Source organism: Ruditapes philippinarum, unplaced genomic scaffold, assembly GCF_026571515.1.
Source record: "Ruditapes philippinarum isolate M1 unplaced genomic scaffold, ASM2657151v2 ctg597_1_1_1_1, whole genome shotgun sequence".
Taxonomy (NCBI): Eukaryota; Metazoa; Mollusca; class Bivalvia; order Venerida; family Veneridae; genus Ruditapes; species Ruditapes philippinarum.
The window spans coordinates 20,504-48,503 of NW_026861555.1; the positions used below are offsets into that span (position 1 = coordinate 20,504).

At 31.7% G+C, this 28,000-nt stretch overlaps 1 protein-coding gene across 1 annotated transcript; it reads right to left on the minus strand.

Annotated features, from left to right (window-relative positions):
* Positions 1-5: 5 nt before the first annotated feature.
* On the minus strand, positions 6-27,954 carry LOC132716075 (zinc finger protein 845-like). Its single transcript, XM_060699232.1, has 3 exons — positions 27,863-27,954; positions 11,264-12,392; positions 6-1,354 (listed from the first exon to the last, which is right to left on the minus strand). Exons 2-3 carry the CDS (start codon positions 12,212-12,214, stop codon positions 155-157), a joined length of 2,151 nt encoding a protein of 716 aa, XP_060555215.1. The 5' UTR covers positions 12,215-12,392; positions 27,863-27,954; the 3' UTR covers positions 6-154.
* Positions 27,955-28,000: the final 46 nt, after the last annotated feature.

Consider the following 28,000-nt stretch of genomic DNA (forward strand, 5'->3'; position numbering starts at 1 on the left):
GCTGATTGTTTCAAAACTTTTTATTCACAGTTTGTACAGTGTAATGTTGTCAAAATTATATCATGAAGATATCGTTATTGAGAAAATGATCTTACAAAAACATGTAGTAGATATTTACATTTTTAAATAGTCAAGAAACTTTGATATCCAATCATCATTTCTTCTCTTTTGTGTGTATTTTCATATGTTTTGTAAGTCTACTTTTTGTTGCAAATTGTCTATCACATAATTCGCATGGATATTTCTTCTCTTCCGAATGTATCAGCATATGTTCTTTAAGATAACTGTGTCGGGCAAAAAACTTTTCACAAATTTTACATTTGTATTCCTTCTCTCCTGTATGTATTGTCATATGTGCGACAAGATCGCTTTTTTGAGTAAACCGTCTGTCACAGATTTCGCACACATTTTTACATTCTTCTGAATGTATTTTCATATGTCTACTAAGATAACGTTTTTGAGCGAATGCTTTGTCACATATTTCACATTTGTATTTCTTCTCTCCTGTGTGTAGTAACATATGTGTTTTAAGATTATTACTTGCATTAAATGACCTTTCACACATACTGCATTGATATTTCTTCTCTCCAGTATGTGTCCCCACGTGTATTTCAAGAGAACCTTTTCTAGAAAATGCTCTGTCGCAGATTTCACATTTATATGCTCTTTCCCCTGTATGTGTAATCAAATGTGATTTAAGGATAGTTTTATGAGAAAACGAACGGTCACAAATATCACATTTATATTTCTTTTCTCCAGTGTGTGTAATCATATGTGTTTTAAGACTACTGTTTTGAGTAAATGTTTTAATACATATTTCACATTGAAATTTCACTCCAGTGTGTCTCGCCATATGTAATTTTAGAGAATTAGAATGTGGATAGGATTTTTCACATATTTCACATTTATATTTCCCTAAGCCTGTATGTATCGTCATATGTCCTTGGAAAGTATGGTTATCAGCAAATGATTTGTCACATATTTTACATCGGTATTTCTTCTCGCCCGTATGTGCTCTCATATGTCTGTCAAAAGTACTTTTTATAGAAAATGACTTATCGCAGATTTTGCATTGATGATTTTTCTCTCCTGTATGAATTCTCATATGTCGTTTAAGATATTTATTTCGAGGGAATGATTTGTCACATATTTTGCATTCATATTGTTTTTCTCCTGTGTGTATTGTTAAATGCTCATTCAAATAATGTTGATGAGAAAATGATTTTTCACAGATTTCGCATTGAAAACTTGTATCACTGGTGTGTATTATCATATGTTTTTTAAAAGTTTGTTCATTAGCAAATGATCCTTCACAGACTCCACATCTATATTCTTCTCCAGTGTGCATTGTCAAATGTTAACCAGTATTTACTTATTTTGGTCACAAATATGACCTCTCAATAAGATTCCTTTCAAATAACTTCTATTCGTAGTATTGTTTACACATATATGACAATCTAAAACTTGTACGTGTTCTGTATTCGCGCGAATTTTGCATCTGGGTTTCTTGATGTCTAAAATTATAAAAAAGACAAATACAACATAATTTCATCTATTCAAACTCATGAATAAACCTTATAGTTTTATATATGCATAAATCTTACTTCATAATATCGTAAATAATTGATATAATGAATATTCTATCTGTTCAAACATGTATCTTTCAGTTACAATTTTCCTTCCTTTTCTTGTATGTACAGATAAATATATGAAAACAGATAATAAGAAAGGATGTAATATAGAAATTAATTCAGCAGTCGCTTTTACCTCGAGTTCTTAACCCCAAAATAAGAGAGTTTTCCTGGTGATATTATTCTTTCAACTGGATATAAATCGTGGTGAAATATGTCTGAACTTTTTAAGTAATAATTAAAGTCAAGATACAATGTAATGATGTCCAAGCACAAATGAATTGACGCTCTTATAAGTGCAAGATTGATATTAAATTTACTAAAACATTGAAAATTATTTCCGGTACTATTTAATTGCTTGAAAGATCTAATTAAATTTATATAGACACTCGGAAGTACTCTATTTATTATTTTACTTTCACTTCAAAATCTTGTATCGATAATTAGTCAATCAAATTAAATAGACCCTCATTGTCACTGTAATTAGCACATAGTTAACTATTTTCCAGTATTCGTTCAAGCAATTAAAGAGAACTTCCAGACAAAAATCAATTAGGTAATGTTTAATTAGGGAGACAGTTACACCTTCTCCAAATCCCTCCAGAGGCGTGCACGTCGCGGAGAAGGCACACGGCAGGTCAAGGTCAAGTCATCTCAAGTACCAGAGGTGATTGGTTGACCTGTCGTGACTAACTCTGGAGGGTGGCGCTAACAAGAGCCGTTTTATGTCAACCGCCTGTTTGCAGCCGTCACGGAACTTGATGCTTTTCCGGTATTGTCTTTCCTCCACCGAACGAAGAACAGGACTTAGGAAGATCGGCATGAAAAAGACGTCCCCGATGAGACTACTAGAGTGGACCGGCATGGACGCTGAGATCTCGGACATATGGAATTTCCGGCGCCGAGCTAAAATAAACCGAAAAACACACACACACACACACAGTTACAATATATTTGTGACATATGAAGCTGATCTGATCGTTTAGTTTATTGACACTTTATAAGCATTGATAAATAACAACTAGAAATGTGTCCATAGGACACGGATGCCCCCACACGCTACTGTTCTGTCAATCTTATTACTCTAGGTCAAATATTTTTCGACTACATGTGACAAAAGTTGAAAACTAAAAATCAACAAAGGACCATAATTCTGTTAAATTTGGTCGCAGCAAAATTCCTTCCTTTACTACCATCTACACATCAAGGTTGTTAATCCCTGAAAGTTTAAGCAAAATCTGACATCCGGTTTAAGAGGAGTTGCATTCACAAAATTTCTGCATAGTATATAGTGAAAAAATCAACAAAGGGCCATAATTCTGTAAAATTTGGTCGCAGCAAAAATTCCTTCCTTAACTGCCATCTACACCTTAATGTTATTCATCCCTGTAAGTTTAAGCAAAATCTGCCATCCGGTTTAAGAGGAGTTGCGTTCACAAACAAAATTTCTACATAGTATATAGTGAAAAATCAACAAAGGGCCATAATTCTGTTAAATTTGGTCGCAGCAAAAATTCCTTCCTTTACTACCATGTACACATTAAGGTTGTTCATCCCTGTAAGTTTAAGCAAAATCTGCCATCCGGTTTAAGAGGAGTTGCGTTCACAAGATTTCGGGACGGACTGACGGACGGACGGACGGAATAACGGACGGACGGACAAGTGCAACGCTATATGCTCCCACATTGTGTGGGCATAATAAATAATGAATTGTGAATATTCATTCTTGTATTTCATGAATGTATGCGGAGTTATTTATTGGAACATTTTTGATAACAGTAAAATGTTATGGAATTAACATACATAAGTCAGATGTAAAAATATTTAATGATGTATATAAAGAAATGTATTTTGTATGAATAACACCTGGATTTAAAAGTTATAGACGCATATATATTATATTGTGGTATATTTAGAGAAATAAATTTTACAAAACATGCTTTTCAGAAATAACTTATCGTGAAAAATTCGTATATTCACATCAAGTAATTGATACATGTAGTTGTTATGTTAGACATTATGCCCATCCAAGAATATATATAGTGAGTGAAAAGGTTTACATTTTGCCATAATAACTTTCAGTTTTAAAATTTACTTCGACTGAACGATAAATTGCTAATTTCTATACATATTCATTGAAATTCACTTGTGATGTTCAATTTATAAAGAAGAGTTAGACAGTCTTTTTTATATTAAAACAGATTCATAATTTTTATACTAGAATTTTTTTCAGATGATTTTGTCAGTCACTGTTATAACTGTCTACTAGTTAAGTATATATAGTGAGTGAAAAGTCAGTTTACATTTTGCCATAATTCCTTTCAGTTTTAAAATTTACTTCGACTGAACGTAATAACTCATGTGACCCAATAAAATTTCTATATATATTCATTGATTTTTACTTGTTATGTACAATTTATATAATGGTAAGACAGTCTTTTTAATTAAAACAGATTTATATTTTATCCTAGAATTTTTTTCAGATGATTTTGTCAGTCACTGTTATAACAGTCTAGCTATTAGTCAATTTGCATAATGTGACTTAAAATAATGTCATCGATTTAGACGGAGAATAACTTGGGTATATGTATAACTTTACTAAGTGTGTGAGAGTATGTTCACTGCGGTATACCGTACCCCGGATATTGCTCTATATTATGAGGACTTTCATCCCATTTCGCGACTTTGAACGAGGAAAGAAGGTTAGTTCAGTGACGATATTTAGTCATTTTGAATTGGTTTGATATAAATGTTATAGAAAAACAAATACTTCGATAATTTCTCTAGTTACTGAAAACCCAGAAATGTTGAGAAATAGCTTTGAAATATAATTAGGAGGTAAAATTCGTCTCTTTGCTCACGAGACAAATGAGCTCGGATCAGTCAAATTTGATGTTTTCGTGCATATACTCCCTTAAAAGAAAAACTTGAATCGAGTGAAATGTGATAATGATGATAATGTTTATGTTGTCAATGCTCAATCAACAATAGAACCTCAGATGGCAGTGCAATTTGAGAATAAATACACATCTCAGTGTACCGAGTATTGCGCTGGAGTTGCCCGCCGGTGTCACGAGTATTGCTTTTAGTGTAAGGAGTATTGGTTATCAATATAGAGTAAATGCAAATAGTAAACACTGAGTATTTACCACATTTAATCTTAAATATTTCTTATTGTGTATACTTATTTACACTATATGTGCAGAATATGCAGAGTTCGGAGGTACTTTACTGGAAACATCTGCGAATAATCCAGATTTTCATTCCTGCTCATGAAAAATCTCAGTCGAACGAACTCAGCAATTTTCTGTGTTTACAAAGTTCTCGTTGCTATCGAAGGATCAACCTTTCCAGAATTTGTTAATCTTACTTTAAATAGTAAAAAATGCATCCAAAGTGCATTAATGCTGCCTCAAAAGATTGTCAATATTAGACGGTATTGAGCAAGTATGCCAATATCTAATATCAACCGACTTCCTACTATGCCAAAAATCCATATAATGGTAACTTTCGACATTTTGCACCTGCACTCTAGCAACGGCACACTGTGACGTCTGCACTTGAAATTTGTTACGTCATTAGCAATGAGTTACCCTAGCTATGACTGCCGAACTGGTACAGCTAAAAAAATCGAGTAATGGATTTTGATAAGATTATGATAAAGGGCAGCAGATGTAATAAAAAGGTTATGTTCCTTATAACCTTTTACCTCATAAAGGCGTGTTTTGAAGGCTTTACACCCCACCCCTTTTGAGGCCTCAAATAGTGTAAAACATGCGCTATTTAGGCCCAAACACTGTGTTTTCGTTTGAGAAATGTTGTTCAAAAGAGTGATCACTTTTTCGGCGCCACCCCCATTTAAAAGGTACATCAAGTGGGTGCCACAGGGGGATGTGCCCCCTTCTGTTTGGGGGTTTGAAGTGGGGCAATAATCCCTCTAATCGCCGAGAAGACTTGAGACTTGTTGGGGTGAGGGGGAGCTAAAATGGCCTCAGGTCGATTTAAAGGTACCTTAAAATCAACGCCGAAAAGCCTAAGACTTTATCTCAATTAATTGAGAAGTTGCTGCACTTTGAAATCAGTTTTGACGGGAAAAAACAACTCAAACTAGAGATTTTTGGCAATTTTGAGACGTTCCCTCGTTGCCATGGTAACTGGAAATTTAAAATTGAGCATGCTATTCCACAGGCTATGGTCCAGCTATGGTTTGTGCTTCTTGAGACATGTATTTAAAGATTTTTATCGTCAATTTTAATGATTCTACCCTGCTCCCGACCCTGCTTCCGATCCTGCACACTCTTTATTTCATCCATAGTGTGATTTTCAATTAAATGGAAAATTAAATATCTGTATTTGCTCGTAGAAAAAGTACAGTAATAACACTGAATGCATTGTTGAATTTATAATATTTGAATTCATATCATATAAACAATACATTATCAGCAAAATAAAATGGAATCGATAAACAGACGTAAAATTTGGACAAAAATATCGATTTTCCATACTAATGTGCTCATTCTGTTTTGCAATACACTGTACACTAAAGTTGGGCTATTTTGCAATACTCTGTACACTTAAAATCAATACTCGGTACACTTTCTTGTATCTTTTTTGGCCTGTATCTTTTTGTACTTTCACACATTTTGCCTGAAATTTGAACAAAGTATACTTGGATTGTGAATAAAAAAATTGCTCGATTCAATTTTTTTTATATTTGTAATATAATAATTTCTAACGATTCTGAAGTATCGCGGTCAGTATTTTCTAGTGAGCAGCGGATCGTTTAGGGGTAGTTTAATCAATTTTTACAAACACCTGTAATACTTTTATGTCTTTTAGAGCTACAAAAATACCACTAGATATATAAAACCCGTTGAGATAAATAAAATAGCCATTAGTTTGAAAAATATCGTCGCTGAACTTACCTTCGTTCCCCGTTCAAAGTCGCGAAATGGGATGAAAGTCCTCATAATATCGAGCAATATCCGGGGTACGGTATACCGCAGTGATGTTTGAGTGCGCACACATGGTGCGCCAGACTCTTGCATTTTCTATATTTATAATCGGCAAATTTCTCTTGACTTTCAAAACTTTACTTCAAAGTTAAGCAATTGTTTTGAGCGAATATATTTCAACGTAATTATTAAATCGCAATACGATTTGGTTATTTTAGCCCACTTATGTCATTGCTCAAAATGTTGAAGAATTACAGGAAATGTTCAATTTTAATTAAACTATAAACTGTTATAATCAGCGGTCATGTATATAACCATTTAGAATCGAATACATGAAGTTCCATTCAGCCTTTTAAATAGACATTTGTGACTTAGTGGTAAAAGTCGAGTGACTTAGTGGTAAAAGACAGATTATATGGCTGTATATAAAAGGCTGTTTGCATTATAACCGTTTATATAGGGCCATATAACCCGTTAACAATATTTATAACTAATAATCTATGCGACTATTCATAATCCTCTTGGACTTATCATGGATCGAGTTGACGTAAAAAGACACGTGTAGGTTCTAGATATATAATACTATCAAATATAATAAGAAAATTTAAATTAATGTAACTTGGTGGTTTTCATATTTTTGTATTGAATTGAGAGACATACATGTACGTATACTGTAGTGTAATTCGTCTTGAATTTAAAATAACATGTGCATTACCAACTGCACTGCAGTATGGACCATTTTTTTTCGAACGCCATCCGTTGCTACGAAAAACGAAAAAGTCGATCGTAAATAGTATTTTTTCACGCAATCTGCGTGTCGCAGTCCACTCTTACGATATGGGAAAGGTGCTGCTAAGAGGTTCTGGGCTTGAGGGTTGCTGTAAAAATACAGAAATACGCTCTCAGAAAATATTTATTATCGATGAATACGAAGTCTGGCTCGCGCCATGAAAATCTTCAGTAGGAGTGCGCATGCGTGAAGGTACTTTGTGCGGAAATAGAATATTTAAGATTGATGCCCGTACCAATGGTTAGTACATACTTGTTAATAAAATGAATGAATGAAGAAATGAATGAATGAGTAAATGAATAAAAGGATGAATGTATGGAATATAGGAAAAGGACACAAATATAGGACTTCACATAATCTACGGTGTACAATACGGGACATACATTTACAAATAACATCTAACATTAATACATCAATATGACCCTGCGACATGCGTAGGGCAGATCACCTTTTTAATTTATTCATGACTACTTAATCTGTCTTTGACCTGATTATTATCTAAATTTGTTTAAGTTATAAAGCAGTTTAAAAAAAAAAGTAATGCACAAAGAAGCACCGATACCTTCATCCACCAATAAAGCTTTAAAGTCGACATCCGTGTGTAAAATGTGCAGCGCGTTTAAGTGTGGGAACCACATAATCGGATGGCTTCGGTCATAGCCGCCTGGCACGTTTGAATTTATCGAAAGATAATGTCATCGAAGGAAAACAGGGATAATATTGATGTTTATTTCGGCTGTTGCGTTGTTTATATTACCGTTGAAGTTAAAAATTGACCATCATCGTGAAGAGTTATATCTTCTGTGTCGATGGACCAAAGGATTATGTGAAAATATTGGAAATGGAATAAAATACATGGTGATTATGACGGTAGGGGTGCGGATTTTTTCCGACGAACATTTTTTATCTTGTGTATTATTATAGATGTTGAAATATGAATTTTTTTCAAATCGGCTTATATTAAGTTTTTTTGATATAAATGATCAGTACATGTGCTGGGATTGACAAATATGCATTTTATTTGGATTTTAAAGGCGTTTTGAGCTCCAAACCCCAAGTGTCTGTGGTTTTGAGTAGGCCTATAATTCCCAAATTATTATAATGATTATAACAATTGTTACTGCTTAACAAGCGTCTATTTAAATGTCTTTTACCTAGATAAACTATGATCAAATCTATACTTACTAACTTAAGTGTTGTCTTTTAAATACATTAAACTTAAACAAATCGCAATACATGTTTCTCCACCTCTATAATAAGGCTGCTGTAAAGAGTTTGTAAAACAAAGGGAAATAACTCTGTTAATTAATATAGGTATCAGGCTGTAATAATTACCGTACTGTACATTCTGTAGATAACGCAGATATTGAAATTATCCAAAAATAATTCTGAATTGTCCAACATGGTAGGGGGATGACCACTTCGCACAGCAAAAGGCCAGACATATGTTATAAAATACATCTTCTTCGAATTAAAAGTAATAAATCAGCGCATACGGCTTGTAAGACATTATATATTCTAGAATAATAATATCATAATCATAATAAACTGTTGTAATGATTCTTTTCATAATAACTTACACAAATATTGATAATTGTTAGGTATTGTATTGACTTTAGAATGAATATTGCATAAGAAATCTGATGAATTTATTCACCTTAGAATAAACCTTCGCCGTTACCGTCTGAACCAGGGGCACCGCATGGCTCAGTATTACGCCGTCGACGCAAAAGAAGACGATGAACATCTTTTTTCTTTGCAGATGGGCTGACTTTAAACTTCTTAGGCGAAGGCGATCACTGGTTTTTCACATAGATGACTGTTATTTCATTTCAGGTTCGAATCTATATGCAGATCCATGTCTCATTAACAGTCACTATATTATAAATTGTCCATTCAACAATTAAATCTATGTTTAAACCATGAAACATCAACTTGATTTTTACTTTTTAATGTTGTAACCATTTTTATTATATATATAATGATGGAATATACCATATCATGGAAAATGACTACGCTCCCTTCGCAGCTTACTGAATACACTCCCGTTACTTCAGACCGCTGCTTTAAAACGCGTCGATTCATGATATTGACCTTTACAGTGAACTTTGAACGACCAATGAAAGTTTTCCAAAATCCAAATCGCCCGAAAATCTTTATACGCATTTTCATTGGTTGAAACATTTGACGTGTGTACAAAATTATAAATAGACGGGTAATTCCTCAAAATTTTGTAAACAAAATGGCGACTGTTAACAATTCAACTTTCGATAAGCTTGCAAAACGTTTCAATTATGGATCCATTAAACCGCTTCAAAAGGCAGTGGTACAATCTATCATTGAGCAGAACATACGCTCCCTTCGCAGCTTACTGAATACACTCCCGTTACTTCAGACGTTACTTCAGTAAGAAGTGAGCGATAGTGGAACATTCGACCGATGCGCAGGAGAGTACTTCAGACAAGTGTGCGATAGTGGAACATTCGACCGATGCGCAGGAGAGTAGGAAAATGACTTGATCATCATAATCATCATCATCACCACCACCACCATCATAATAATCATCATGTTATAAACAAAAACATTTTCATTTTTACTAAAACTTAAGAAGCTTAATAATCAAACTTGTACGTATTGGATTTTTAACATAACGCGGCATTTACCACCATGATGCAAACTCCTTTGTCGTTTAGGAATAAATACTACAAATTCTTATACAAGTCTTTTTTCATAAATCACCATAATAATCATCATAATCGACGTCGTGGGAGTTGATAAACATTATAACATTTTTAATATAAACTTTATATAGGAGTTTACTTACTCAAATTTGTACACAATTTGTTCATGGCCACCAAGCATCTTTGTCGTTTCGTAAGAAACGCTACAAATTATTTCAGCTAGCAGTCTTCGTTCATAAGTCTTAACAAAAAAAATGATGAAAAACTTTGGAAATACCTAAAATCTAGTTTTTCCATGTGAACATATGTGGTATTTTACCTAATTTTGGTGAAAAATTGTTGTTTTGTAACATTTCTATTTTTCATGAGCATATTGCGAAAAATGGCCGTTTTCATTGAAAAGCCTCCTGTTACAAGTTCAAACTGCTTTGAAACTATGTAAAATGCTTTATACTAATTAAACTTGGCACAAATGTTGACTGGACCATTGCCTTTGTAACGACATGCTCGATCAGTCTTAAATTTCCTGTTACCATGGCAACGAGGGGACGTCTCAAAATTGCCAAAAATCACTATTTTGCCTTGATTTTTTCCATCAAAATTTATTTCAAAGTGTTGCAACTTATCAATGGATGAGATAGAGTCAAAGGCTTTTCAGTGTTGGTAACACGTTACCTTATGATCGAACTGGGGTCATTTTACGCTTCTCACAAGTCCAAATTTTTTTGGCGATTAGGGGGTCTTCCGCCCCCCCCCCAAATAGAAGGGGGCAAATCCCTATTCTGGCAACCCCCTGATGTATCTTTTCGATGGGGCGGCGCCGAAAAAGTGTTCACTTTTTTTACAACATTTCTCAAACGACAACATGTTTGGGGCCCAAATAGGACATTTTTTCACTGTTTGAGGCCTAATTTAAAGGGGGGGGGGTCGAAAGTGCGTTGCTTCGAGTATATTTGAGGTAAAGGGTTAAGATACATTTTTGTAGTAAACAGTGACTGACAAAGGCATTGTTTCAAAAATCTTTATTCACAGTTCATATAGGTTAACGTCACAGATTTCGCATGGATGTTTCTTCTCTTCTGAATGTATCAGCATATGTTCTTTAAGATAATTGTGTCGAGCGAAAAGGTTATCACAAATTTGGCATATTTATTCCTTTTCACCTGTGTATTGACATATGTGTGACAAGATAGCTTTTTTGAGTCAGATTTCGCACACATTTTTACATTCTTCTGAATGCATGTTCATATGTCTACTAAGATAACGTTTTTGAGTGAATGCTTTGTCACAAATTTCACATTTGTATTTCTTCTCTCCTGTGTGCAGTAGCATATGTTTTTTAAGATAACTTGCATTAAATGACCTTTCACACATACTGCATTGATATTTATTTTCTCCAGTATGTGTCCTCAAGTGTTTTTTAACAGAACTTTTATTAGAAAATGCTCTATCACAGAATTCACATTTATATGCCTTTTCTCCAGTATGTATTATCATATGTGATTGAAGGGCAGATTTATAACAAAACGATTGGTCACAAATATCACATTTATGTTTCTTTTCTCCGGTGTGTGTAATCATATGTGTTTTAAGACTACTGTTTTGAGTAAATGTTTTGCCACATATTTCACATTGATATTTCTCTCCAGTGTGAATCAACATATGTAGTTTAAGAGAAGTATAATGTGGATAGGATTTTTCACATATTTCACATTTATATTTCTCTAAGCCTGTGTGTATCGTCATATGTCCTTGAAAAGTATAGTTATCAGCAAATGATTTGTCACATATTTCACATTGGTACTTTTTCTCTCCCGTGTGTGCTCTCATATGTCTTTCCAGAGAGTTTTTATAAGAAAATGATCGATCACAGATTTTGCATTGATAATTCTTCTCTCCTGTATGTATTGTCATATGTCGTTTAAGAGATTGATTTCGAGAAAATGATTTGTCACATATTTTGCATTCATAATATTTTTCTCCTGTGTGTATTGTAAGATGCTCTTTCAAATAATGTTGATGAGAAAATGATTTTTCACAGATTTCGCATTGAAAACTTGTATTACTGGTGTGTATCATCATGTGTTTTTTAAGAGTTTGTTCATTAGCAAATGATCTTTCACAGACTCCGCATCTATATTCTTCTCCAGTGTGCATTGTCAAATGTTAACCAGTATACTTATTGGGTCACAAATATGACCTCTCCAGCTTTTTCGCTAGTAGTAACTCAGTTTTCTTTTCAATTACTTCTGTTAGTAGTATTGTATTTACAGAATGATATGAAAATCTAAACTTGCACCTGCTCTATATTTGTGCGAACTGGAATTCTTGATGCCTAAAAAATAAGAACAAACAGGTAAAGACATATTTTTTCAACCTGTATAGCTTTGCTATATCAATTTTAAACAAATATATATATATTTAGTCAAAATCAGTTTAAATGAGCCAAACGTAAACCATTTGTCGGCCATTTTGAAAACAATATATCATCATTTAAATCATGGTAATGGTGTTATATTTCAGTTTTTTCACGTTTCAGTTAAAATTTCTACATGTTATTCAGCATTATTTTAAATATTAAAAGTATCGTTACATTGTTACTCGAAATTTATATTTTCAACAAACAGGAACATTTAAAAAATAATGATTGTTTCAGACATATGCACAAATTTAACGGACTAGTGTTGCTTTTAGCAGAATTTGTAAAATGTTGTTCTGTTTCACGTAAAAAACTGTTGATTTAAAATATTTTCCACAAAAACTTTGTTTTTTTAGGTATTTGAATAAAATATGTCAATTCTAATCAATTTTAACACTGGTTGCATAAAAACAGTGTTTTTTTGTGTGTGTTTTTTTTTTTTTTTGTTAAATAAGTGAAACCAGGAAAACGGCACCGTTCCCAATAGAAAATAGACAACAAATTTCCCAATTCTGACATGACTGATAAATCCCAAAATAACACTGAAAATTTACACAAAAATCATTTTTAAAAGTAAACAAAAACAGAAATGCCATTCATAAGACATTTATTTGTGATCTGCGATAAAAACCAAGTATAACCACATGAGTGATATTCGTACCCAGTTAATTTCGTACTTTAAGTGTTTCACACCTTAACATTATTTATGTACAATTATTATATATGATTATCTTTTTTTTTCAATCTCAAGAAGCATAAAGTTAATAATACATGGTTTTTAAGTGTTTATTATGCATAATTTTCATGTCTTCCTGGATAAAAAAATTCCCAAAGAATATTTTGCATCTTATGTAAAATTCCCAATTTGACAGTCAAACCAATGGATTTTTTTCCCCAATCTGTCCGGTACGGCACCATTCCTAAAGTAGGCGAAAAAACACTGAAAAATATGCCATTACCGTGAAAAACTGATGAAGCGGAATTAGTGATGTTGAGTAAAATTATTTTATATATTACGTATTGAAAGTTGAACTTGTAAATTTATTATCTATAACAGACTATATATTTTATATACTGAGTGCACAAATTATGAAATGTTTTTTTGGTTATTTTTGTTAACGAATATTTTTGCATGCATAGTATGAATAAATATATTATATGTTTACGATGATTTTATAGAACTATTAAAAAATGTCATGTGTTTGGGTCGACACACGACAATGCACACAATTGCATCTTCTCGGTCCTTTGGATAAGAACACGATGCACAAAAATAAGAATACCACTAGAAATGTGTCATCATGCCACGGATGCCCCCGCATGCAGCCAAAATTTCAAATGTTATAATATTTAGTTCCAAATTTGTTTGCACAAATTATTTTTTTCATTCTAAGTTCAAAGCCCTTAAAACTTTTCAATGTTAACACAAACCATTTTTATACAATGTTCAAGGCACTGAAATTATTCAGTCTTAACCATTTTTATACAATGTTCAAGGCACTGAAATTATTCAGTCTTAACCTTTTAAAAATAGCATATTGCATATTTGTAGCCAACATAATGGCTATATACATTTCCACAAAAGTATGAGTGCTGAAACTGAAAGTTCAAAATTTTTCCAACATTCAGGAAAGATAAGTTTGTCTAAAATCATTGAACCATGACCAAATTCAAACTTAAACTGCTTATTCCTAAGATGTATCTATATTATTTTCAAAGTGAAAGGGACATAACTCTGCCAAAAAATCATCGAACCATGACCAAATTCCAACTTGACCTGCGCATTCCTTTGACATATCCATGTGTCAATTTTGAGTTGAATATGTAACACTGTTGGGTTGATAATGAACAGAAACTGTAAATTTCATATCATTTTCAAAGTGAAAGGGGCATTACTCTGCCAAAAATCATTGAACCATGACCAGATTCGAACTTGGTCTGCGCATTCCAAAAACATATCCATATGTCAAATTTGAGTTGAATGTGTAATATTGTTGGGGAGATAATAAACGGAAACTGAAAATTTCATATTATTTTTAAAGTGAAAGGGGCACAACTCTGCCAAAAATCATCGAACCATGACCAAATTTAAAAGTGACCTGCGGATTCCTTTGACGTATCAATATGTCAAATTTGAGTTGAATGTTTAATATTGTTGGGGAGATAATAAACAGAAACTGAAAATTTCATATTATTTTCAAAGTAAAAGGGGCATAACTCTGCCAAAAATCATCGAACCATGACCAAATTTGAACTTGACCTGCCCATTCCTTTGACATATCATTATGTCAAGTTTGAGCTAAATGTGTTGTACGATTGGGGAGATAATGAACGGAAACTGAAAATTTCATATTATTTTCAAAGTGAAAGGGGCATAACTCTGCCAAAAATTATTGAACCATGACCAAATTTGAACTTGACCTGCGCATTCCTTTGACGTATCCATATGTCAAGTTTGAGTTGAATGTGTTGTACCATTGGGGAGTTAATGAATGGAAACTGAAAATTTATATTATTTTCAAAGTAAAAGGGGCATAACTCTGCCAAAAATCATCGAACCATGGCCAAATTTGAACTTGGCCTGTATTTTCTCATGACATATCAATATGTCAAGTTTGAGTTGAATGTGTTGTACTGTTGGGGAGATAATGAACGGAAACTGAAAATTTCATATTATTTTCAAAGTAAAAGGGACATAACTCTGCCAAAAATCATCGAACCATGACCAATTTCGAACTTGACCTGTATTTTCTCATGACATATCCATATGTCAATTTTGAATTGAATGTTTTGAACCGTTTGGGAGATAATGAACGGAAACTGAAAATTTCATATTATTTTCAATGTAAAAGGGGCATAACTCTGCCAAAAATCATCGAACCATGACCAATTTCGAACTTGACCTGTATTTTCTCATGACATATCCATATGTCAAATTTGAGTTCAATATGTAAAAGGGTTATTAAGATAATGAACGGAAACTGATGATGACGGAAGGACGGAATGACGGAACAGGGTAACACTATATGCCCCTGCCATTATATGGCGGGGGCATAAAAAACCACGGGGGAGGAACTGTTACACAAGGGATGGAGTTCTTATAATATCTTTAGATTTAGGTTCTTAATTAAAGTTCAATTATTAGCGAGCTCTAAGAGCTGGCCCCCAAGGGCCTGCTCACAAAGCGAGCTTTACGGTAACGCCAGTACCTGCTAAGTGATGGTTTTGAAAACTTTAGTCCGAAGTACCAAATTGGACACATCGCAACCTTTCGAATTTAAAGATAACGATAAAAACTGAGGAATTCTGACTGAAAATGGATGTGTAGACTGGTCAACCCCGCAAGTCTATGGGAACCTTAATTGGACTGGGAACCAGAATAACGGAAGCTGTGTATAAAATATCAAATGACAGTTTTAAAACGGAAAATGTAAAATGAAAATTGAAGGCGCCATTTTGTTTGAAAAATCTGATAAATAAAAACAATTTTTTGTCGAATTTTGTTGTGAAAACTATCTAGAATGAAAGAAAATGGTGTAACTAAGAAAATGAATCCGAACACCAATATCTTTTATTCAGTCATTAACTTGGTACAGACGTTTAAAGTATTGTTTACATGACGTTACAATGTAGCGCCAAACAGCACATGCAAAACAAACAAATCAAGTACACTATTTCAATGTCGCAAACGTTTTAAGTTTTACATTTATTTCACTATTTATAATCTTTATTTCGCTTGAAAAAATATAGAGTGAAATAAAATAAACAAAATTTTATCAATTATATCAACGTTTTCAAAACTGTTATTCATTTAACGACAGGGGCAGACCATCCCGTACGAAAACTTCCGCCCTGACTGTAGGTGGAATCCGCCTATGTAGTAAAGCGGATTCCGCCTTAAACTGAATAGAGATGAATATTGCTTCTTAGGCGGACCTTAAGCGGAATATGGTGCGAAATATTTAAATGAGCTAAGGTGGAATCCGCCTATGTAGACGGAATCCGCCTTAGCTCATTTAAATATTCCGCTTAAAGTCTGCATGGTTATGTCAGCGGATTCCGCCTACCTTAGGCAAATTCCGCCTATCTTAGGCGGATTCCGTCTACCTTGGGTGGATTCCGCCTACCTTAGGCGGATTCCGCCTACCTTAAGCGGATTCCCCTGGAAAAATCCTAGGCGGAAAAATTTCCGTCTTGTAACAAATAAAAATTTTTAATTGTCATGTAATAAGGTTAATATTTTAATAAACTAATATATAATAGAATTAATTTATTCATTTCAACTTATATTTCTAGATTTACATTAGAGATTTTAACAAACATTATTCTATTGCACAAATACAAAAAATAATAAATGTCTACCAAGCTGAGAAAATATAAAACAAAATATTTAATTAAGATAACTGTTTGTTTTTTTTTTCCAAATAAGTATCCATGTTGTAATATGATAAATCATGTCCTTTACAGATGCAGTCTTTCAGAATGGCTTCACTGTGGCACACAACTATCCATATCATTTAAAGCCTGTTGTACATACTGAAAAATATTTGTATAATAATTAATTATTTATGTTTTGTATGCATATGATTGGTATTATTATCATGTAATTAAAAAGATCAATATTTGAAAGCACAGGCATAGTAGAATATTATTTTTTAGGCAATAGTAAAATTTTATTTTTTGGCAATCTTGCCAGTTTAATAATTATTTATAAATTTAAAATTGTTCTTCAAGAGCTCTGCAATAGTTTTCAATTTTGTTAAATATTGCTATAAATAATGTCAAAAACATGTAGATCTTTATCTAGCAATGCAATTGTTTATAATTGTTATAAACAATACATTTGAAAATTATTTGCATTCCTACTGGTTAAATGACTGCTACATCAGAATTGATCATGAATCTTTATTAGAACTTTTGCTTTAATTGACAACAATTTTAACTAGTGAAAGTAATACATGCATTTAAGTATTTTACAAACCTTTAAGATAAATAATATTGTAATTTAAGTAAATCTTTAATATACAAAAATTAAATCTATACAATCATTTTGTTTAAATGGAAATAATATAACTACATTTAAAGTTGTTTAACTAAGATTGAAAATTTTTCAAATCAATGATTATTATTTATTTCATTATTTTTATCAGTTATCTAACCTTATTGAATAACAAAACTAACCATCAATTATTTCTGTTATCAACTCAATTTTCTTCTTCTTCTTCATCATCATTATAATTTGAAACTTTCTATGGTACCTGTGGGCATTGTAAGTCTTCCTGTAATTTAAAAAAAATCACTACTAAATACATTTATTTATTATAAATTGAGTAAATTCAAAATGCCTTTCTGATAGTTTAAAAAGTTTCAAGTACTCAGATAATATAAACCCATAATTTACTGAAATATCCCAAGAATATAAATGTTTATTAATGAAAAATCATGACCAGGAATGAAATTTACTGGTAAAAAGGGCAGGTTTGAAAATTCCCACTCAATAACACTAAGTGAAAAAGATTTACACCAGCACATATGTAAGATTTATGAAGAAAAACTAAAATTAAAAAGTGTAAATCATTTACAAGGTAAATTTGAAAAGACTGTTGTATGAAAATAGTGTAAATAACTTACCATTATTCCATTGAACATTAGTAAATTTCCATTTCCATCTGAATAAATAACTCATTTAATGTCCCATTATAATTTTATTAAAGTTCACATTTATTAAGTTCTTTCATCTAAATGGCACTTAAGTCACATGTTTAACTCTACCCCTAATGTTATAAGCACTAAGGTCCAAATGAACTTCCTGAGTAATATTTGAATTTTCTGAGATCAGATCCTGATACCAGATTGGTTCAGGATATTAGATTACATGTTGTAAACCCCACTTATCTCACACTTTCCTTTATATTAGATAGGTGAGTTTGACACTGGTTATTATGTAAACAGCAGGGAGAAAGTAATTAGTTGCACTTGACCAACCACTCACTCTGACCAGTTACAAATGTTTATGGCATGTACAGTATGTTACCAACAGTCTACAATTAATACTCATGGGAGACCATCTTATGCTATCAATAACTTCTGCACAAGATAGTTAATGTTTAATTAAAAGGAGGGATATACTGAATGTGCAAATGAATTAAAAATTAGACATAAATAAAGTAAATGAACAAGTGATTGAAAGAAAAAAAATTAGTCATTAGACAATATATAATGTTGACATTATATTTGATTGTAATTGTTCACAGTTGTTAAGAAATGTGAATTTTGTTAACTTTCATAATAATTAATTTAAAATACTGACTTTATCTTAGTTTAATTGTGTTGAAAACTTTTATTAAAAATTTGTATGATTTCCTCTTTCATTTTGATTTTGGGTGATTTTCTTTTTTTTACTGTCACATCATGCAGATGCCACATTGTGGTGTTCTCTAATTTTTGACATGGCATTAATTAATAATTTTGAGAAAGTAACAAGATTTTAATAACAGTAATTAAAAAATTTGATAAAGTTATATGAATCTTAAAAACATAGAATGTATTAGACAGGCAGATAGAAACTAATTGAAAGAAATGTTATCATTTGAATCCTATTATAATTATATAAATGCTAATAAGTTTGAGTGAAATGATTTTTATAAACATTTTAAAGTTTTTGTGCTTAGAAAATTTTCACTACTTTTTATTTCCCAGACTTATAATCACAGAATTTTCTAAGTCCAAATTTTCAAAGAAGCTTGCGCAAGCTAATGTGACAAAAATTGTTCTTGTAAGCTAATAGTGCGCAAGTGAAAGAATTCTGTATGAAATTTAACTGGCAAGCTTACAGCAAGCATAAATAGCCAATGTAAGCTTGCATCAAGCTTACCGCAAGCTTTCCTTTTGGTTTGGGGAGGGTGGTCACAATCGACACAAAATGATGTCAAATAAGACAAGTTTCAGTGATAAGAATTAAATACTGTTATTCAACTGACACACATTTTAATACTCAAAAGCTAATACTAACAGTTACTGTAAAAGATCAGGCCTACCATTAAACAATAATGGAAATACTTATGTAAAAATAATGATTAAACCATCAGAATACGTAAACATACATAATTATGTTATTTTTGTTTTACAGTGTGTACTAATATTCAAAATATGATGAAGTCAGAAATTCCGCTTAAATTGAGTTGTCCGCATAACACACAAGGTTTCCTTGAATGACTAAGTCGGAAGTTACGCCTAAGAAATAAGACTAAGTTGAATTTTTCGCCTAAGACTTTACATTTATCCTTTTCTGCCTAAGCTCTAGGCGGAATCTGTTTGAGAATTTAGGCGGAAATTTCAGAAACTTAGGCGGACTTTGCTAGAAATTCCATGTCCGCCTTAACCTAGCAGGAAAATGTGGATTTTCTGAATATTTTAGATGGAATCCGCCTTATATAAGGCGGATTCCGTCTTACTTTTTCGTACAGGATATTTAACACACTTACAAGTAACGTCACACGCACTCGTCACTACATTTGAAATAAAAATACTATTTCAAGTTAAAAGTACATCGAGCTCGCTTTCAGGCTTTGTCTTAAATTTCATATTAAACTTACCTAACATCTTGTATTATGTGTCAAAAACTGATTTATTGACCTTTTCGAAAACCTAGCTAAACACCGTTTTCTGGTACGTTACCGTATAAGCTCTGGGGAATTGTACACCAAATGAAGTAAATAACCCAGTTACGTGATATTTTTATTTTTCTATCATTATTTAACTGTTTAAGGTAAAAGAATGTAGTTTTTGAAAATTATCAATATTCCTTTAATATCTATTGCAAATTATTCAAAAAAATAAATAATTAATAATGAAAATCAATAAAATTCAAACAGACGTAGTGGAATCTCCCATAATAAATAAGGTTATTTTCTGCGTAAACTTGTGTATTTTATTAATATAAGAAAATAATTAAATATCATTGTATGAATAATTCCATACAAATAATAATGTATCCTCCAGTACTTTATTTCGACGCATCTTAATTACGACGCCATTTTTGTTTTGACCACGATTTCGTTTTGGGGTTTCTGTGTGACGTCATTACCGCGTTGAAAGTTAACATTTAGGTGATTTCTATCAGCGAAAATGTGGAAAGTTGGCGATTTTAACGTTATCTTTTCGTACTTTTAAATAAAAACACTTAAAAATGATGTTTTTTCTTATTAATACTAATTTTGTATAATTTTGAAATTATAGTTTTCTCAAAATTGATAAAATGACAGTCGGACCAGCCGACACCCTAGCTCGCCACTATTTTTAGAAAGCCATGAGATAGTATTATGACATGGTATGTGACCACCAAATATATAATTCACTGTGTAGGAAGGTGTACTCGTTAGCACATTATTGTGTGACTTTATTGATGCATTTATATTAAAGTTTGTATTCTATTAAGTTCTTTTTTTGTTATGTTGCTTTATTATTAATATTATCTATGTTATTTTTTTACAGATCCCTGAAGTCAAGATCAGGAATTATTCACCAACTTCAATGACAACAGCTATTTATTTTTCTAAAATGCAGGGAGACATGATTACTGCTTGTCAATATGCTGTATGGTATATCTGCTACTGGTATAAATTCAGTATTGCTGAATGGTAGTACTCCTGTGACAGATGGTACTGTTTCAGAGAGTGATTGAAGCATATGATTTAAGCTCTATCTCCAATCACATCTGATTTCTTCCAGAAAGGTCTGAATCTTGCCCAGTTGTTATATTTTATGATCATAAGCATAGATATCACATCAATTTCAATATTGTTCAATGGGCAAGACAAGAAATGATTATTTTAATTATTCACTTGCTCATACATGCAATGTTCTACAGCCCATGGATATCTATAGGTTGTTTCAGGCCTTTGAAAAACATTTCAATAGGTGCGGACATAAATTTTGAGAGACCTGTCTTGTCAGGGTCTTTCAAATAGAAATTATATTTGAAAGACCCTGGTCCTGTGGAAGGTCAATCACTAAATTACAAAATGACATATGTAAGCTTGAATTCAGTGCCTATTTAAATATAAAGCACTGTTATCCAAGATTTTGCAGTCTGTTTTCATGAAGCCTTTGCAAACCAGTCTTTCTTCTCCCTTTCACTGAAATCTCAGTCAGAAGACCAAGCCATGCAGCCAGCCAGGACCAGGATTTAAACCTTCTTTCCTGCCTGAAAATGAGCCACTCAATGAGTCTGACACTTTTCCTGTTATATCTGAAACTGTCTCTCCTGCTTCTTTTATTCTTGTACAAAGAAATCTCACTGACATGTAAAAAGCCACCTACTAATGAAAGAAAATATTTAAGCACAATTGTGAGTCGTAGGGCAATAAAACGGATGTTATCTTTGTTGTTTTGGTCTACCTATAATCATTGTAAAGCATGTTTGAATTTAGTCTTCTCAAAAAACTGAAATCCTTGTCATCTTTTATTTATTTACTTTTGTGCTTGAAATGTTTTGTGCTGTTTACAAAATTGCTGTACATCTTTCTCGCAGTGAAAAGGAAGTGTACTTTCGTTTTAGTAAGATTAAATATAGAAACCAATCAAATGCGTCTTTTCTCTGTACTCTCATATCCGCCATATTGGAAATCTAAGCTTGTCATATTTTTATTTTTTTTGTGTTAACAATAGTTTTTAGTTAATGAAAAAAGTTGTAAAAGATGAAGAAATGAATAAATTTTTCACTGCTTAGGTAATTTGTTAGTTGTCACCTTATTTTGTTACGGTAAATAGTGATTGTTTGTTAGGTGCGTCGGAACTACGTACACCAGGATAAATACACAAGTTTACGCAGAAAATTACTTAATTTATAATGGAAGATTCCACTATGTCTGTTTAAATTTTATTGATTTTCATTATAATAAACAATTTATTTTTATGAAAAATTTGCAAAAGTTATTAAAGGAATATTGATAATTTTCAAAAACATTACCTTAAAGGTAAAATAATGATAGAAAAATAGAAATATCATGTAACTGTGTTATGTTCTTCATTTGGTGTAATTCCCCAGAGCTTAATCCGTAACGTACCCGAAAACGCACTAACAAAGTTTGCACTCTTACCCTATGCTACGACCGGATGTAAACAATACGTTCGCACAGGGCATGCGCGGTGGTTAAATCCCACCCATTTTATTCGATTAAATTCTACTTTCGGTTTCAATTTTGCTGACAAGGAACAGTTTGAGTCAACGTTAGTGTTAATTTTAATTGCAATGTCCAAAACTTTGCACTACACGGCGTAATTTTCATTATATATCCGGTATTATCACCGTCATGGTAGTTTTTATTCCACTGGGTCAAAATGACGGTACACATTTACATGTAAACAAACAGATTTAACTTCTCAGACAATTTAAATAAGGAATGGACACACGGTAAACTCTGTTGCAACGTAAAGTATATTCATAATATATATTCCGAGCGATCACTTTGTTTCCAGAATTTCATAAATCTGTTTGAGAAAAATTGTCTCCGTGTTCAAATAAATTTCAAAAACGGGAAAAAAAGCAGTCTTTTACCGATACCCTGCAACAGAACCTTATTATTCTGACGAATTAAATTGACTTTATAACGCTCGTATACAATTATTTATTGATCGATTTTCATTATATTTATTTTGCAATACCTATCATTCAATATGCAATCAAACGGAACCAAGTTTTCATACATTCAAGGAAATTGTAAGTTAGGACGGAGCTTTCAAAACGAACAGGTAGCAATTTCCAACACGCTTACCGAAACTCCAACATGGGCGCAGTCTAAAACGCGGACGCCTTAAGCGGACAATATAAACATATAGGGAAAACGCTGACGATATAGACAAAGAGGAAAAAAGCGGACGATATAGATTATATAGTGTAAAATGACTGAGCATAGTTAAATTCATATTAAAGGCTAATAATTGGCTTTTATAAAGTAATATCTGAAAGATGTATTAATTATAATAATTAAAAAAGACTTTATTTTATTTATTTGTTCAAATTCTTATAATAATTAAAAAAGACTTTAGTTTATTTATTTGTTCAAGTTCTTAAATTTATGTTTTTTATTTGTTCATGTTAATTGACTTAATAACTTTTTAATTAACAGTACAAACATGCAACAGTCACGTGCGGAAAACTGAATAAGGGCACAAAGAATTAGTTTGAATATATTTGAACAGTTTGCATACGCAATTCGCGGACATGATAAACATATAGGGAAAACGCTGACAATATAGACATAGAGGAAAAAAGCGGACGATATAGATATATAGTGTAGATTGACATTCTTTTCAAAATATACAATTTACTATGATTTGTAATTTACTTTTGTTTCTATATTGCACATTAATTGACATATTAGCCGAATCTTCTTTTGTGTACATATATAATTATGAAATAGTGGGCGAATGAGTATTTTTTTTTTTAAAATTATCGTTTACCGGTGAAAATAACACGTGTTGCAAATTAACTTAAAGCATTACAATTAAGTGTGAATGACTTTGTCACATTATTAAAATTGTCGGCTCTTTAGATATTGAGCAATTAAGACATAAATTTCAAAGAACAATATAGAAAAAAACAACATTGGGACCAATCATGAAATTAATTTCAGTCGTTATGTTTTTGATCTTTTGTATTTTTTTTCACAACTTTGCAATTGCAACTTATTTAATGGGTAAAACTGTTAATGGTAAGGTATATATACAGTCAATTTTTGTGCACATCCCTCATTTCCAAAAAGTTACATGCTTTGAATTCATTCCATTGCTTACAAAGTGTTAATTTGAATTGGATTATTAAATTATTGTGTTCTTTAACTTTTAAAGTGTAATTGTGTAAAATATTGTATAAAGTGTTTTCACTAAGGCATTGTTAAAAATGCATTCGTTGTAGGACACAGTCAAGTAAAATATATGAGTGATTATTTGTGTCAACATTCGTACAGTGTGTGTTTTCCTATCCTGGATATAAAACACGCCAGTTTTGTTTCGAAGAGGACATTTTTGAAGTTGCTCCATATTTTTTCGGTAAGTTCATATCAATGATATTCCCCTTTGTAATCTTTATCAACCTGAATAATATATGAACAATCATGTTATGTTCTACCAGACAATAAAACAGTAAGAAATGTATAAATTATATATTTCAGGGATCATTTCTGGTCAGGAGTTTTAGTGAGAGATTTTCTCTCATTTGAGAAATTTTAATGAGAGAAATTAGATTTCTTGAGAGATTTAATTTTTCATGATGGGCGAGGTTAAAAATATGGAAATTCTAACTTTTTAAAATCACTGTACATATAAACATTGTTTATCTAATGAGGATATAGATGTAGCTCTGTTTATTACAGTGATTTTTTGTTTTCACTTTTTTGATTCATCCTATGCCTTTTCTTTTGTGAATTTTTAAACATAATAAAATTCTAATTGTGAAAAATAAATATAACACTTTCATTCTGAAATAATAAAAGAATTATACATGGATATCTACTAAAACTATTATTTCAGCCAATATTCCTAATGGACAACACTGTACTGTACAGAAGTGATTGTTGAGATTTGTAGAATATTTTTTTATAGCCTTACATTTTGTTTTCTTTATGATTCTCTTCACACACCTGACGACCCTCCATTAAAAAATATTCATTGAATATGTGACCTGAACACATAATGACAAATATATCAACAAATATAAACAATACCTAAAGTAATTTTATTCATAAACATCATTTTTAGTGTTATAAAACACTTTAAATACATGTTACACTCAGCTCCCTCTTAGTATTTTTTTTTTAATCACGACATCGCGAAAATATGTGACAAATGAATATTTGTCTGTTTTCCGCTGAAACATTCACAATTCTAGCTGTTGCTGAATGCAATTATATAAAATTAAATACTTTTGTTCAATTAAAAAATATTTATTATCGGCTATTTCATCAGGAATCCTAAAACAAAATTTTTTAATTTGTTCTTTACGGCAAAATTTACCGTGGTTGATGTGACATTTAGAAGACAAATTTTTACCGATATTTGGTTTTATTTTGGTTTTGACATGTCCATTTTTATGCTAGTCTGTGTCTAACAATTTTTTATTAAAATCAATTAAAAGTGTTTTGTGTAAATTCTCGACTTACAGATAGATAAAGGTTACATTATAGCCATCATACCGTTTTTCTGTATTTCACCGTGGTGAATTTGCGGTCTCCGATCGGCAATTAGTTTAGGCTAAATAATTCAAAGTGTTGGACTACTTTTTGGAGTTTTTTTACACCGATTTCATTAATAAACAATTTGAAATTAAATTCTTGATGGGAATCGTAAGTTTTTCATCATATTTTTGTGTGATTTTAGTATTCATTAGATTGTGATTAGACATTTTCCGGCTCAAATTGCCGTGCGAGATTTTCTCTCATTTCACAAATTTCTCAGAGATTTTGGTGATTTTTTTGCGAGAAATCGCGGAAATCGCCCCCTAGAATGATCCCTGTATTTATGTATATACTGATTCCATTTTTTTTTATTTAAATAAAGTGTCCACGTGTCACTTGTATAATCCTGCACGTGTTTAATTTAATCATACACATGATACTTTATACCATATTTCATCAAGTCGAAATAGAAAACGCGGACAATATAGACATATAGTGAAAAAGCGGACGATATAGATATAGAGGGAAAACGCTGACGAAATAAATGTATAGAACGGGAGAATAGAAAACTGTTATGAATAAAAAGAAACATCTGGCTTCTACCATGTATATAATTATTTTTTTTCAATTAACTTTCTTTAATTCATAATATTTTTAGTTCTATTTATATTTTATCCATTGAGTAAATAAAAGAAACTTTCTGATATAAATACCAATCAACTAAAAAAATATCTCTCCGCTTTGTATATATTGCCATCGTTTTTCCTATAAACGTTTAATACATTGTCTATTTAATATTGTTGTCTTAAGTAAGTGATTTTGTTAAAATATGTGATTGTTATATTCTTTATAGCTATATACATATATTGAGTTGTTACATTGATATTATTATTTGTATGTGTAAAATAAATTCATGTACCGAATGTGTTATATTGCTTAAATAAAATTGCAATGATGTTCATTCTTTATCTTCGTTTTTATTACTTCACAATATTACTATACATTATCATTATCATTATCTATTTTATTATAATTTTATCTCACATCTCACACATCATTCTACACTCTATCTATAGCGCCCGCTTTTTTCCTCTATATCTATATCGTCCGCTTTTTCTCTATTTATTTATATTGTCCGCAAAAATAGGGCAAAGAGCGGACATGTTCAATCAGGTAGCATGTTGTTGACACTTAATTGTCGTTAATTTGCAACACGTGTCCGTCACAAGAGTATACGTCTACTCTAAATTTCTATATCGTCCGCTTTTTTCCTCTATATCTATATCGTCAGCGTTTTCCCTATATATCTATATTGTCCGCAAAATGCGTATCATGTTATCTCTAGCTAAGTGCCGACACGATTAATCAGTAGCGTGTTGTTCACACTTATATAATTACCGTTAATTTGCAGCACGCTTCTGCTCATATTATTGTATCAATAAAAAACAACAGCCCGTCATTACTTATTTATATCAATAATTTATGATTAAAATTTACTCTTACAAACTTTTGATTTTGAAAAATCAAGGCTTTTTTTATTTTGCGAACAAAAATTTTGTCCACCTACTGCACATAAAGGCATACAAAAAATGCCAAAATGAAATACATATCCTTAATTACATATCAGCTGTTGCCAATTTAGTACCTTCATTGTAATTCTAAGGACATTCATTTGATCCATTTGTTTCATATATTAGTTTTCAATATTAAGAAATTCCGAAAATGTGTCATATAAATATAAAATAAAATTCATTGACATTCAATCATAAATTACTTTAATATTTCTCCCAATTTGCTAATTTATTATATTTTTTTATATATTAAAGTATAAATCCAATTACACGTCATTTTTATAAACTTCATCAATGCCCAAAATCATCACCAATTAGTCTACACTATATATCTATATCGTCCGCTTTTTTCCTCTTTGTCTATATTGTCAGCGTTTTCCCTATATGTTTATATTGTCCGCTTAAGGCGTCCGCGTTTTAGACAGGCCCCTCCAACATGGCGGCTCATTTGCATAATTTATTCATAAACGCAGGAGCATAGAACTTTGTTAGTGAAACGGTGTTTAGCTAGGTTTTCGAAAAGGTCAATGTTTAAAAGTAAAATTTCCAAATCATTATAACAATTATAACAATTATTACTGCTTAACAAGCGTCTAAAATGTATTTTACCTAGATAAACTATGATAATATCTATACTTACTCACTTAAGTTTTGTCTTTTAAATACAAAAAACTTAAACAAATCTGACACAATACATGTATCTCTACCAGCTGTAATGGAGTTTGTAAAACAAGGGGAAATAACTCTGTTATAATATAGGTATCAATATAAAGTTTCG

Coding starts and splice junctions, on each gene's coding strand:
- LOC132716075 (XM_060699232.1), bottom strand. CDS start 12,214: ATGCACACTGGAGAAGAATATAGATGCGGAGTCTGTGAAAGATCATTT. Junction 1,355..11,263: donor GTAAAAATGTGTGCGAAATC/TGACTCAAAAAA, acceptor ACTGGTTAACAT/TTGACAATGCACACTGGAGA.